Source organism: Sylvia atricapilla, chromosome 2, assembly GCF_009819655.1.
Source record: "Sylvia atricapilla isolate bSylAtr1 chromosome 2, bSylAtr1.pri, whole genome shotgun sequence".
In the NCBI taxonomy this organism is placed as follows: domain Eukaryota; kingdom Metazoa; phylum Chordata; class Aves; order Passeriformes; family Sylviidae; genus Sylvia; species Sylvia atricapilla.
In genome coordinates, this window is record NC_089141.1 from 12195622 (window position 1) to 12210780 (window position 15159).

Genomic DNA, 15159 nt, shown 5'->3' on the forward strand with positions numbered 1-15159 from the left:
TAAATATAGGAAATATTGCATTGTTGTAGGCTTGCTGCACTCTTTAAAGATCCTTCCAAATACGTATTTCTGTGTTGGCTTTGCTCATTGAACAACTCCTCTGAAAAGAATCCTTAAATTAATAATTTTTAAAACATTCTTTATTCTTGCATTACAAAGCTAAGTGCTTTCATACAAAGCTTCTCTGAACCGCCATTTAGGCACCTCAGCAGGAACTTTGGTATTCTCTGGTGCAGACTCTTGCAGCTGCATTACCCACTCACTTCAATGGGATTTTTGAACACTGGGAATCATTGGGAATTAGCTTTTCTTTTTTCCTCCTCTTGCTTGTGGATTTAAACCCCTGGTTTGATTCATATTCAGAAATACAGATACCAGTATCCTCCTTTGGGGTTGGGTTTGAGTTTTTTCCCCCTGCCTTTGTAGAAATCCAGGAACTGAAATGTTCTGGAATATAATAATAATAATAATAATAATAATAATAATAATAATAATAGTAATAAATACATAGGGATGTGGAGAGTGGCGGGAGCGCGGTACTTGCACAGGGTGCCCATCCCAGGTGCCGGCACATCTGGGCGGCGGGGATGTGAGGATGTGAGCAGGTCACATCACATCAGAGGAGCACACACACATACCCGAGGCGGCATCCCCAGCCCTCCTCAAGCCGCTGGTAGCTGGCGGAGAAATTGATAAATAAAAAATAAATAAAAAATAAATAAATAAATAAATAAATAAATAAATAAAAGTGTAAATGTTCCGGGGTTCCGGGGATGCCCGGACGCGGCCGGCTCACGCTCGCTTGTCCTTTGCACCCCCTGGGCGTAATTTTAGGGAGCAGCGGCAGCAGTGCCGCCGCGGGCGGGTCCCTTGTCCCTTGTCCCGGCGGCACCGGGGGCGGAGGCCCGCACCCCCGGCACCCCCGGCGCCCCCGGCAGCGGCCCTTCCCGAGGCGGGCTGCGCTCCGCCGTGCCTTGTCCGCTAACCCCCTCTAGCGCCGAGCCCGCCGCACTCGGCCCGAAGCCGCCGAGGCGAGGGGGCGCTTCCCGCGCCCGCCTCACGCACCGCACCGCGCCCCGCGCTCCCCTCGGGCGGGCCGAGGAGGAGCCGCCGCTCCGACGCTCTCCTTCCGTCTCTCCCTCCCTCTCTCCCGCCCTCCGTCCCCCGCTGCCCCCGGCCGCCCGGGCCGCCGCTGCCTGCCGGGGCGCGAGTGCGGAGCGCCCCCGGCGCGGGGCCGCGCTGGCTCCCGGCGGAGCCGGCAGCGCCGGGCTGCGCGCAGCGGGGCGGCCGCGCCGGAGGAGGGGGCGAGCGAGCGCTCCGCGGGCGGCAGGGGAGCGGCGGCACCAAAAAACTGCAGCCGGCAGCGCGGCACGCAAATCGGGAGGGAGCAGCGAACATCACACCAGAGCCGCCCGGTTTCTGATTGCAGAGGGGGAGAGGCGGAGAGCGACTGAGAGGGGCGAGCGGCAGAACCGGGCACGGCGGCGGAGGCTCGGGGATGCCGCCCTGCAAGTTTCCTTGATGCGTTCGGGAGCGTGAAGAGGAGTCGCCGGCCCTTCTCGCCCTCGTCGCGCTCCACCTGGGGAACCTGAAGCCCCTCGGCGCTGCCTCCGGCCGGGGATGCGGGGCAGCGTGCGGCACGGCCGGGGGAGGAGGCTGCTGCCGCCGCGCAGGAGGCTGCTGAGGCTGCCAGGGGCGCTCCTGCGGGGCTGAAGGTGCCACCGGCCCGAGCCGGCGGAGGGAGCGGGGCGCCACTCGCCCCCGGCCGCCGCCGCCTGCAAGTTGCCGGAGCTCCCCGTCCCCGGCGCCGCCGCCCCTCGCGGCGGGGCGGCAGCGGGGGTCCCGGCGCCGCCGCCCGCCCTCTGCCCCCGCGCTGCCGCCGTGCCCCGGGACCCCGGCGGTGGATGCGCAGCCCCGGGCGGCAGCGCAGGCCCGTCCCCGCCGGCCTGAGGGAGCGCGGGCAGCCTCGGCCGGCCGAGGTCGCGGGGCGCTCGGCGGGCACCAGCCATGGGGTGTAGTGAGGTGAGGGCATTGCTCTGGAGAGTCGGCCTCTTCCTCCCCCTGCTGACAGCGAGCCCCGCCGCCGCCGGGCACGTCGCCAGCAACCACGGTGAGTGAGGGCGGCCGCGGTGCGGGCTCCCGCAACTTTCCGGCGGGTGAGGGCATGGAGGGAGGGGACCGCACCTGCGGCCGCCGGCTCGGCCTCTCCCGGCCACGGGGATGCGGGATCCCGGGATGCGGAGCCATGGGGATGCGGGCTCACGGGGATGCGGAGCTATGGGGATGCGGGATCCCGGGATGCGGAGCCATGGGGATGCGGGCTCACGGGGATGCGGAGCTATGGGGATGCGGGATCCCGGGATGCGGAGCCATGGGGATGCGGGCTCACGGGGATGCGGAGCTATGGGGATGCGGGATCCCGGGATGCGGGGCCGGGCGCCTCCCGGCGGCAGCCCCTTCCTGCCGCCCCCAAAAGTTGGGTGTTGGCGGCCAGGGAGCTCCGCTGCCGTCCCCCGCCCGGGATAGCCCCGCGGCTGCCGGGAGCTGTCCGCTGTCGCCGCGGGCAGCCTCGGCCGCCGGGATGTGCGAGTGAGAGCAGGGAAGCGAAAGTTGCCTCCTGGCGAGGTGGAGCGGTGGCATCGTTTTATTTGAAATGTGGGCTTGAGGTTTGCTTCGGTCCTGCCGAACGCGGATCCTGTAGAATGGGTTTGAGAGAGCTCATCGCGCCTTACGGGGAAATGCTGCTGGTGAGCGAACTGTTCAAAGGTGCCTGACTGCCCTTAACGCCCCATTTCTGCATACACCGGGCTGATTGTCTGAAAAAAATCCCATTTAAAACCTTTGTAGCAGGTGCATGCATGCCCAGCAGGTCGCACCGAAGGCGGTATTTTGATTCTTCGGGTTGTAAGGTGTGCGTCTTAGAAAATGACCTCTGGATTAAGAAGGGAATCATTCTGGTTATAGGAATAAAAATGCCTAGCACACCCAGGGCGTACAGTATTTTGTTAGGAAGAACTAAAAAAAATAAAAAAAAGAGCCCAGACCTGATTATAAAACATCATGTAACATGTTATCAAACATCTGGATAGAGCAGAGGATTTCCTGAACTGCTTGCTTTATGTGCATCTGTCTATTTAAGTTGCAGAGGATACATCTGTTCCCACGGTATGGGAGGCTTCTGTACCTTTAACATTATTTTTATACAATTTGGCTTTTTTGAGGTTTCAGTGTGATGTGACTGAAAATATAGGAACTGAAGGGTGGCTCTAAATGTTGCTGCTGACACAAATTGCTTCACCTGCTATGTTGAAAGGAGTGTTGCAATTGGCAATGGTGGAAAGTATCAGTGAAAGAAAACAAACTGGATTTAGTCCTGGAGTACAAGTATCTAGTTCATTTAGTTCCATAGTTTGGTTCTGCAGTCTGTTTCCAGTGCTCTTTGTATCGACTTCAGTAACAGTGAAATCAGAGAATAAGATCCCTAGAAAACAGGGACAAACTGTAAAAGCCCCTGTGCCATCAGGAAGAGTCACGGCAAGGACATTCCAAGTTAGTATGATTCCTTTGCCTCTCCCAAGCTAAATGCCATGAATAATTCCAGTCTGTAATTGTAGAGCCTACAATCACTTCAAGGCTGATTTTTGCAATTTCTTACGTCTTGGAAGACATCAGACCATCACAGTGGCACAACCCAGTTTTCCTTTGATGTCACAGGCATTAGTGCTGATATCTGCTGCCTTACCACAAGGCCTAACACCACATATGAATGTGATTTTTAAAGAAATATATTCTTGGTGTTGTAGAGCAGCTAAGGCAGCATAATAGCATCAAAGAGTTTTTATCAATTAATGCAGTTTAGTTCAGGTTTCTAAACCTGATATTGTGGGATTAAATTAGTAGTGTTTAAATAGTGTTTTAGAAGTGTTTTCATGGTGTTTTTAAAGGATGGGAAAGATACTTGCCAAAAGTCTGTCAGGGATTCAGTGGTTCCTTGATGTTGATGTAACTTTCCCTAATAAGTCCAGGTGTTGTGGTGTTGGCTGCAGAGAGTACTGGTGAATTTCCTAAATTCTGGGTGACTTCTTTTTCTGCACATTGCTTGCAAACTTCAGTAAGACAAGTAGCCTCTTACCTTTGGTACTGCCATATCACCATAGCAATCAAATAATAAATATAGCCCAACAAAACGCAAGTGAACTGAAAATGGACTGAATTAATACAGGTGCTTTCATACACATGCCTCCCCAACCTTGTTAATAAAATGCTAGCAAAGAGTCTGCTTTTAGTGATAACTTTCTCTAAATCCAGGAATTGAAGGAAAGGAAATTACTACAATTAAAAACTTGCCCGTTGTGTAAACACTTAAATGTGGAAGGTTAAAATGCTGGTTACTAATATTCGGAATCCCAGCTGCAGAGAATTTTTTGTGAGGAAACATAACTTCTTTAAATTTTCCTGAAGTGATATTTTCAGCATGCACATCTTGAAAACATCTTCCAGTGATTGCTACTGGGTTTTCTCTAATAACTGTTACAATGATATATTAACTTTGATATCTGGTATATTTTGTCTTCTATTTCATGCTTAGAAACATACCAGTATTAATAGTAAATTGCAGAGGAATGTCTTGTGTTGTCTCTTGGTCGTTTGGGTGAAAAGGATGGAAGAGGAATAGGTTTATTCATCTGACTTGGTAAACAGACAGCCCTTCCACTTTATTCTTAATGGTTTGTTTCCTGTTATTAAAAAGGGATTTTCAGAAAAGTACTATACTCTGGTCTTATAAATTGTTTTTATAACCATGTTGGGATTAATCCTTTTTGGTCTTGTCAAACAGAAAGAAATACATATTTTTTTTTATATAGCTCCAAGGCTCTTAGGTAGTCATTCTTCACCCAGTAAATCAATGTGTGGTGTCTTAGAGAATCTGTAGCAAGACAGGCACAAACAATACTATTGGCAGGGAATGAGAACTTACTCATTCATCTCCATGGAGTGGTCAGTTCAAAAACACATTATGACCATGACAAGGGCTAATTTTTACTGCTCACAAAAACCCTGTAGGGTTTGGAATCACACAGGAGGAGTAACCACTGCAGTGTGTGGCAGAACTGCTTGGAACAGAGGGCTCAGCTAATGGTGGAGGTTGAGTTCTTGCATGTTCATTGAGATTTTCAGTGCTTGTCCCTGACATCCAGTATGAACAGGCTGCTGTGCAAGGTTTCAGCGTGCTGTGGTGTGGCTTTGTTCTTCGCTTGCCAGAACACCAAGAATTGGGCAATTGCTGTCAGACCTAAAATTACAGATAATGGCATCTGACCTATGCAGCTCCTTGTGCAAAACTTGTGGGAGCTTTCAAGATAAAGGTCACACCAGGTAATGGCTCAATAGTTTCCTGTGGTAAGGGTGCACACATGAATGTTTCTATGTATATAGAAACCAGAAACCATATTTGTTTCTACATTATGTCAACCAGAAAGAGTTTCTGTACCCTGGCTGCTTTCAGGTTGTATCTGCCATTATGTATCACCAGACAATTAATTCCTGAAGCCACCTATAGAACTTGCAGAGTTTATAATGAGTCGTGTCTATCAGTGAAGTGTAAAAAAAAGCTGTTACTTTTTCAGTTTCCAGGTATCATTACTTCTTGTCACGTTATGCAAGGTTGGTCTTTTTATTCATACCTTTAAAAGGCACCTGTATTCGTTTTTCTCTTCTTATTAAAAAAAAAAAAAAGGTGAAGTAAGAAATAATGTCAAATGTCAGTTCTGAAATTCAGGTAGCCTTTATTTTCATAGTGATTACACTTGATGTAAATTGGGTGGCTCAAAGTAGATAATAAAGCTTTTTGATTCTGGTAGTAAAATATCAGGTAGATTACTAATGACCTCGAGGTATTCATCAGTTCAGAGAAGTTGGCTGATTTTCATTCACATATTTATTTTTCCAGAAGTGTAATCCACCACACATAGGCACTCTTTCTGAATACAGAACTCAGATTTTTTTTTTTTTTCTGTAGCAATAAGGAGACCAAGGACTAAGCGTGGAGAGACTGAACTTTTCTCTGAATGAAGCTGATGTTTTGCTGCTAGAGGCTATCTCTTTGAGGACTTAAAGTACTGTACTATAGAAAGGCTGTGCTGCTGCCTGTGCTGTGCTAGAGCTGCTGAATTCTGCTGTTCAGTTGTCCAGCTCTTCCTTAAATAAGCATTTACATCATTACAGAAACATGAGAAAGTTAAATAAACAAAGCCATTGTAGTAAATGCTTTTTCAGCATGTAGATAAAATCATGAGCAAAATCATATTTTACGTTTTTCACATTTTCAAGTTCTTCAGAAACTTTTAACAATTTTTTTACCCATGTGTAAAATCCCACATCCATATGGACTTGTGTGCTAATGAAGACTTGGGAACCTCTGCAGTTGTAGATATGCATGAAATGACTTGTTATCCAAGAGCCTCAAGTTGGATGTCATGAAATGAACAGATTTGCAATGAGTAGTTCAGGAAACATTCTTGGTGTTGTATTTGGCAGTACTGAGGGCTGTCTGGATAGTCTGTTAATTTTTTTTTTGTTTTTACAAATGAGAATGATTAGTATGGAAATACTAAGTATTAAGAAATGCATAGCTTAAGCAGATACAGTTTAGAACAAAATCAGTATAGTAGTTTTCATATAATTTCCAGGATTGAAAACACCACAGAGGAACTAAAGTGTTTCCTGGAGTTCACCAATTTAACTCTCTGGTCAGCTATCATTCCCTCTAGGAGGTCAAAAAAGTTTACCAAGGGAAAAAAGAGAAGGAAAAAGCATGTAGGAAATTGAGTTTTTTGTATTAAAATCTCTGTCTTTCCAGATAAATACATTAGCCCTTAACTCTGCTTGAGGGTTTGTTTAGGGTAAGTGATGTCAAAATTTTCACTTGACAATTTTAGAAAAGTCAAAAAGTTCAGCAAGTTGTTGGTCAGTAAGATACATAGTAAGTGTCCATATCCATTTTGTTGGCTTGCCTTTTTTTTTTTTTTTTTTTTTTTTTTTTTTTTATGGAAAGTCTAATGTTTAAAAATCTCATTTAACTGATTAGGGATATTGAGAAAATTTTGCATGTGTACAATATGGGAAGCATTTTATTGTTCTTAGATTCCAGTATAGCATAGCTGGGTCAGGATGTATTCCTATTCCAGCTGTGTGTTTTAGCTGGAATGTTTCATTAGGATCCTTGATTTCCCCAACGTGACATTGACACAAAGATGAGGCTGGCCTTGTGTTTGATATGCTCCTTAACATGCTGAACTCTGACAGAGAGAATGATAAAATGGATGGAAATAGACAACTGTGGATAAATTATTTATCCATAATCTATCCTGACCTCAAGAAGCCATGATATAATGCTGGAGAGGTCAACAAAAAGCAGTCTGTTGTGAACAATACGCCTTCAGAATCTGGTTTTTAAGTTGTAAATGGTATGTCAGACTTTATGATAAGGTGTTAGAACTGAGAATTACTCTGAGAAGATGTCCCTCACATGATAAAAACAAGGGGGTTTTTTGCAGGGTTTCATTCTGGACCATACAAAGATGATTAAAATTAAACAGCAGAATTATCTTTAGCTTGCTTGTTTCTCATAATCCCCTCAGTCTTCCTAACACTTATTCCAGCTGTCCTTACTGTAGTTCCAAGGATGCTTTCCTTATCAATACTGGAACACCTTTTGTGCAGGTCAGCTATCGATCATTCCCACATCTAAGAACCAGTCTGTTCAAAATAATCATTAAGGCGAAGTCACTTCAGTTAATCCAGCAGCCATTTGTGACCTCGTTATACTAATTTAAATGTGGTACAGAGCAAAGCTTAGAGACCAACCTTGGCTTTAAATAAGCTGCATGTTCTATATTGCAAGCTGGCTAATCCATTGTACTAAAAAACCCAGAAAGCCAAACCGAAACAAAACCCAAAATTATTTCAACAAAACCCCCTAAAGATTTTCCTAGTCATTAGTTCTGCTGATTTTTCTCACCCATACAACATAATACTTCTTGAAGTCAGCATTTCTCTCACTGATTGATATCTGTGTTTGGACTAAATTCTATCATCCCGTAAAAAAAAAAAAAGCTGAATACCTTGATAATTAATAATTAAATATTCATTAATTTAACAAATGAAGGTGTTTTAATGAGACTGTAGTTAATTTTATAGATAATAAAACCCCTCTGCCCAAACAATGCGTGGGTATTTCTCCCCCTCTGGTTTACAATACTGTACAAACAGTTTTCTGCTCTTTAAACAATTGTGTTACAGTAGGTCATAGTACTCCTCCAGCTTCAAGCCAGCTATGACTTTCTTTTATGGGTCTGTTTCCATTCTAAATATGTCAAGCATCAGTAGTTATTCTGTGTTTTTAAAGAAAGTTAGGGGTGTTTTGATCTTTGAATTAAGACTACCTTAAAAAAACCCTGTAGTATTATTGACATTTCTTTTGACAGTCATGTAGGGTCTGGTCCATAAAATTCAAAAGCACTTATTTCGTGAGGAGATCAGATTGAAAGTAAAATTTACTTTCTGTAGAACAGTCTGAGGATTAAAAATGTATTTTGTCTCTAAATAGAAATTTCTTGTTTGTGTTTAGGTAGATTTCTAAGAAGCTGACAGATTTTTTTTTTCCTCCTGAGAGGTGGTTTTGTTTGCTGTAAGTTGTCTGGGTCCCAGACACTCTTTGAAGGTGTTTGCTGCTGGATTCTCCAAGAGGAAGGAGCAGTGTCCCATTAATGAGGGGGAATGGGACAGCACAAGCAATATTTAGGTGAGAAGCAGTGACATAAACACAGCAATCCAGAGGGAACATTTTAATGTATGGGTTTGTTAACTGCATTGATAGCACAGCTTTCCTTCATGCCGACATGTTTTTGACATTGCACAGAGTTTGGATTGAAACGGTGCTGTGTCACTCCAGTGCAGGAGGGAAGGTGGGCAGCAGGCACTGTGTGTAACAAGCCCCTGTGGAGGTGCACACACACAATGAGAACACAGTTAAAAGGTGAATTTGCAGGGAGCTCTACTGCCTCAATCCACTTAATGGCTTCTGCACCTAGAACAAAAGGGGAAAAGTCACATACAGCAAACAGTATCATTGATGCATGTAATGAGTGATTTGTTTTGGCTGGGGACCCTTGGTTAGAGTGCACTTGCTGCTGTAATTTGTATTCTCTGGCTGCTTGTTGCTTCTTGCTTAAAATAAAGGAATAAAAGAACAAATTAGAAAGCATTCCATAAGATAATACACTAGCATTTTAATCTAGGTAGAAGTGGTTATCATTCTCAATGTCCCCAGGTTGATTTTCTCAGTGGGTTTCACTTGCTGGTTTAAAATAAAATTTTATAGGAAAAGGTTTTTGCTAAGATTCAGAATTGTTCAGATATATTTTGGACATATTAAAAAAAAAATCAAAGAAGACCTAGCCATTTTCTTCTGTAGCGCTTCCAGTATTTGTGGCTGGAAATTGATTGCAAGGAAAGCATTTGCATGAAGGATTCATATTTCAAAATGTGGTTTGAATTCAGCACTTTCTGCTAAACAAAGTGGGACCATGTAAAATTGCACAATCCTTTACTCTCCATTGTGTGTGGCTGCTGAAGACCTTTGAAAAGGAAAGCAGGGGAAATGTAAAACCTTTGTCTCTGGTAGATTGCTCCTGTTTGGGTTGCAGAAGTTGCTAAACACTTCCACGCCACAATGATACAGTAGAAACACCCACTTAGAGGGTTATTTTAAATTTAATAATTCAGTTTAGTGGACTTGATTTTTTAGAGGGCCATTTAATTTATGTAAATATGAATTCTCTTAGCATTGAGGAATGGAGAAACATGATGAGAGCTGTAGCACACAGGAGCTTCTCAGCCAAACTCTGTCTCAGCCTCTGTCAGTAGGAATACTGTAGGAATACTTACTCTGTGATTTTGGTATGTGGTAGAAAAGTCATTAAGTTACAGATTTCCAGACACAGAATTTCAGAACGAATTGAGCAAATTCTCTTCTTTAAGAAATACTGATACACATCTCAAGGTAAGGGTAAGAATTCGCCTTTGTAAGATGGTTGTTCTCAAAGGAAAAGGAGGGATTGGGTGCACTACGCAGAGACAGGTATCGTATAAAAGCCACATCTGAAGAAATCTGGGTTTACAAAAGGCAACCAGGAAATCAGATGGTATTCCATGTCATTTTAGCGGTTCTTATTGATGCAGATGATATAATGATATTATATACCCCTGTTTTTCTACTGACTATCCAAAGGGCACCTTGTATAGTGTAGAAAGATGAATGCTGGTGACGGGAAGGAATCCAGCATTTTTTGTCACTGTTGTTTAATCCAAGGCTCTGTGCAAACTTTAGGCTGCATGCAGGGTTGTTTTTTCAGTGCTGGATCTCTTCAAAACTACTATTTTCACAATATTCTTTTGAGTAAGCCTTGGTGTCTGTATAGCACTGATCTGAGGAGAAGAGTTAAAGGCCAGAGCTTTTAGTTTAGGTGACCAGTGTGTGACAGCCACTGCAAATTCCAAGAAAATAGTTTTTGAAGTGCTCAGATGTAGGTGGCAGAGGTAGATACAGCACCTTGGCTTTCACTGTAGTCTTCAGTGAAACTCATTGTTATTTTTCTTCCTGTCCATAACTAAATTGTTCTCAGCTAGGAACACTGTCTTCCTGTTTTAAACATCCATGATGTATCAAAACTCAATTTCTCAAAATGCTGACTGCAGATGAAGTAGTTTGTACCACACAAATTAAAGACCTGAAACCTTTTTGCCATTTTGTGCACCAGGAGTCTTTAAATCTTCCTGAGGGAAAGGTCTGAACCTCCCAGCAGGAATCTTGGGCAGCTGGCCCAGGGACCTCTTTCACTCCCATTATCATGGGAACCAGCTCTCTTTGATGGAGACTCTGAGCCACAGGGACTACTTCAGCTCTGGTTTTTCCTGACATTTGGGTGTGGGATTTGCTAATCCCATTAGTGTAAAAATGTAGGTAATACGAACTTTCCTCCTGCAAATTCTGTTTTGAAAACTTCATTTTTTTTTCTGTCTCTCTTCACATATCATTCACATAGGGTGCTTTATTTAGACTGGCAATGCGATTCTCTACTAAATCACCTGAATTACTTAAAGCAAGAGAGATGCCATGTTTCAGGGTGTCAGCATTAGATGATAATGAGAACATGCACCTTACTGGTAGTTAACACTAAGCAACAAAGGAATTTTGAAACTTGCATGCTCCATGTTTAAACTCTGTATTTAAAAGGCAAAAAACTCTATTAGAAGTTCAAAGAGTTAGTTAACAAGAGTCAAAACTGTAGAGGGGGCCAATGGAGGTCATGCTTGTAGGGAGTTTCCTGCTCTGTTCCTTTCTCGTGGTATCCCTTCAGCATCATGAAGTAAATTAAAAGTTCCAGTAATGCTCATCCTATTCACTTTAGCACTAATTTCCTTACAAATTTTATAACAAATAATTTGGATTTTAAGTAATGCCCTGAGGCCTTAGCATTAGTAAGTTTCCATTACTTTAAAGCAAATTAGGAGATTATTTTCAATAGCTCTAGTCTGACAAATGCATTTTATACTTGAGAGATGTGCCTGAAGAAATAAAAGCTGATGGAAGTTTGTGTTGTTGATGAATATTTTGAAAACAAAAGAGAAGATCAATAATAGATTAGGCTTGATTAGATGTTGACATTTAGAACTGTACATAGATTATGTTAAATGCAATGACAACAGACAGTGTTCCTCTTGATTTACATTTGTCCCTCCATTTGTGATTCAGGTGGATCATGGGACACACATTGTAAAGGTTAATGGATAAATTATCATACAGCTCATCTGATTGTTCAGGCTTCAGCCTAGATGGCTGGGGAGTTTATAATCTAGTTTGTGTTATGTGGAACAAAAATTGTTTAGTTCTTTTTCTATGAAATTCTGAATTGCTTAAGTGTTTAGATGAGTCCACAATATCCCTACAGCTTCTGAGTTTTGTTAAAATCACTAAATCATGGTGTGGTTGCATTGACAGAGATCATGGTCTGGGTTTTGTTTTCTCTCCTGAGCTGTCAGCATTATTTCCATGTTATTTGAGTAAATGGGAAATGTGACCTTTTGATAAAGTCATTCATAAAACCATGTGAAGATGTTTGGCGTAAGTATCTTCATTTGTACATTCCTCAAAACAGGAATTTTCTATGTACTCTGTTAGCAGATAATTTACATTAGTGTTCCCTACAGCTTTCCTTACCACCCCTCAGTGTGGTTAGTGACTACATATGTCAGTCTTGGTAAAATGAAATTATTTCATTTTTGTAAGGGCTTCACCCTATTAAATTAGTTCAAATAATCCACCTGAAATTCCAGAAGTAGGAATAAATGAATGAATGAAAAAGTCCCCCAACAGTCAAATACTTTCACTGCACAAAGATAATTTACTGTGTGTCTGCTTGGACACAAGGATGGCTGAAGTGAATCATCTGGAACTGCACTGAGCTGTGTAAATAAAATCAAGGGTACACTGTAATTCAAAGGTGCAGTGTTTGGTGTATATAAAATAATACCCCTCAGTCAAGCATTGCTTAGTTAAGGGTCATCTTTTCTGTAGTGCCTGTAGGAGAGGAGAAAGTTAATGAGTTGATGTTCAGTCTGTGGAAAGAGGAATTGAGGAACTGCTCAGTCTTTTGCACGAATATATTTTACCTTTAACTGGAATTTTGTGTTCTTGATTCTCTCTCTGACCCAAGCAATTCTTTTTCTGATATCTGGTGTTCTTATCTCCAGATGGGATGTGATTGCACCGAATTCAGCAAATGCATCATCCAAATTACTGATTCTTTGAGCTGCCACATACTAGCTCAGGTTGACTTCACAGTTATTCAACATGGATAAAAAAAAGTTACTTTGAATATATGAGTTTGGGGGCCTTCATTGCATGGGACATATGTTAAAAGTTTTTTCATCGAGTTTAAACTAAGAGAAAACTATGGAAAGAAATTAGGTCTTGCTATGAAATGCTTCATGAATAAAGGAAAATTCTTTTTGGTGGGCTTCACGGAGGTAGTGTTCTTTGAGCAGAACAGTTATGCAGTTGTGAGGCACATCAGTATGATTTTCATTACATTAAAGTAATGAATTTTTATGACTAAAGCTAAAATAGCAGCGAGCCATCCTTTATTCAGATAGTGAGATGGAACAGTACATTTCTGATAAGGAGAAGAGGGGAAGAAAATAGGAAGAAGGAAGAGAAGACAAAAAAAATCTCCTTTTCCTGACTTTCTTGCATGAATATTGTAATTTACAAAATTTTGAGTCTAGTGTGGTGGTAAAAAAAAATTTATATAACAATATGTCATCTGTAGCTGTAAGCATAGAGATTTGTAGACTCCAAACAGGTTCTAGTGCTTTTAAAATGTACATAATCAAAAAAATATAAAAATTAAATTAATTCCAGTGTAGGGTAGGAAAGAAATGTTATCAACTTGAGTCCATTGATTCTATTTTTATTGCTGAAAACTGCTACAGTTCATAAAATGCAGTTTTACAGGCTATTAGTCCATAATGTGGATTATGCCCTTTGGACACTTATGTTGAAGATAAATGCAGTAGTTTGGAGAGATCTGTATTGAAATTCTGTGAAGAGGGTTTCGTTATTATTTAAGTTCTTTTTATTGTGAACTGAAAGCAAATGGGTTGGAGAGAGAGGTTACCCTTGGCTTCCAAGACAGGAAATGAAATTAGCAGTGGAGGGCTCAGTTTGTCATTCAGGACGTGGCTTCATTTCCATGGACTTGAGGAAAAATATGTCACTGTAACATTACTGGCATTGAGAGCGTTTTTTAATTGTTCTTGAGAGAAAGAATTGTGTTTGCATTATAGTCGTACCTGCCAAAATTATTTACACTGCATGGAGGGGCTCTGTAACACAGGATTGGCAAAGAGCTTTGTTCCCACAGCCTCCAGTGATGCCATATAAAACTATTAATTTTCATCTTCAATCTAGTTAAGCCGTGTTTCCTCATTGCTCCTGTTGGAAGGTGGTTCTGAACTTCAGTGCTGTGAAATTCCAATACATTTATGGGCTGCATCTATTAGTGAGTGGTGCTTATTCATTCGTGCTTGTGCTGGCTTTGTCTCAAAACTTAAGGACACCTTTCCATTCTCATTGTTTATCCAGCTCCCTGTTGTAGGAGACATCACATTTTTTTGGGTTTTGGTGTGTGGTTTTCATCTTTCACTCAAGAGATTTCTGATCTCTGTGACAGTTACAGTTGCTTTTTCTCATTCTTCATCCTGTTAATCCACTCTTCCTTGAAAAAAAAAAAAAAAAAAAAAAAAAAAAAAAAAAAAAAAAAAAAAAAAAAAGGTGGCCAGAACCACATGCAACTTTGCTGGTGGGATTTTACTGGTACTTTGTGCAATAGTAGATGTTTATAATTTTGAATATTGGACCGTTTCTGTCATTCTGTCTCATTCCCACGTTGTTGGATTGGTCCTTGGTCGGCTCCTCGGCAGTTAATATGCAGAGGTGTGCCACCTTCTCTGGCTGCTGCTAGACTCCCATTTCATGGAATAAAATCTCCTTGGCTCCCTTTGGGTTGTCTGATGTTTTATATTTAATGTCCTTCCTTCCTTATATCCCAGGAAAGAATTATTCATCCCTTCTCTTCCCATAGCCTCCCCCACATAGTATTTCGGTTCTTAGTGGAGTTAACAATGTCTCAAAACTTTTCCATGAAAAAATTCCATTAGACCAAGCCTATCTTGGACAAGGACATTACTGAAATAATAAATAAGATCAATTTCATGACTTATTTTTGAGGAATTGCACCACAAATGGCCCAGTTAAATCTATCTGTCTCAAAACAATGCCATTTATGAACTTGCTCACATCTTTAGCTCTTTATTTAAAGCAGGTAAAAACTCTTTTGCAATTTGTTTTAGTTTCCTAACCCAGACTTATTTCTGATATTTATACAATGAAATGTACGTGATAAGCTAAAATGTTCACTACCAATATGGTGTTGTCACACAATCAGTAATTTAATTATATCTTAAAATAAAACATAAATAATTTTTATAGATTCAAACCACTTTTTTGGTTTGTATAATTCTGAATTAATGCTGAAA

At 42.1% G+C, this 15159-nt stretch overlaps 1 protein-coding gene across 1 annotated transcript in view; it reads left to right on the forward strand.

Annotated features, from left to right (window-relative positions):
• The first annotated feature begins 2007 nt into the window (after positions 1–2007).
• The window catches only part of EPHA6 (EPH receptor A6), a 366464-nt gene continuing 353312 nt past the window's right edge, over positions 2008–15159 (forward strand). The window contains exon 1 of the mRNA XM_066340828.1: positions 2008–2110. Within this exon, the coding sequence (XP_066196925.1) occupies positions 2008–2110 (103 nt within the window). The remainder of the gene's footprint in view (positions 2111–15159) is intronic.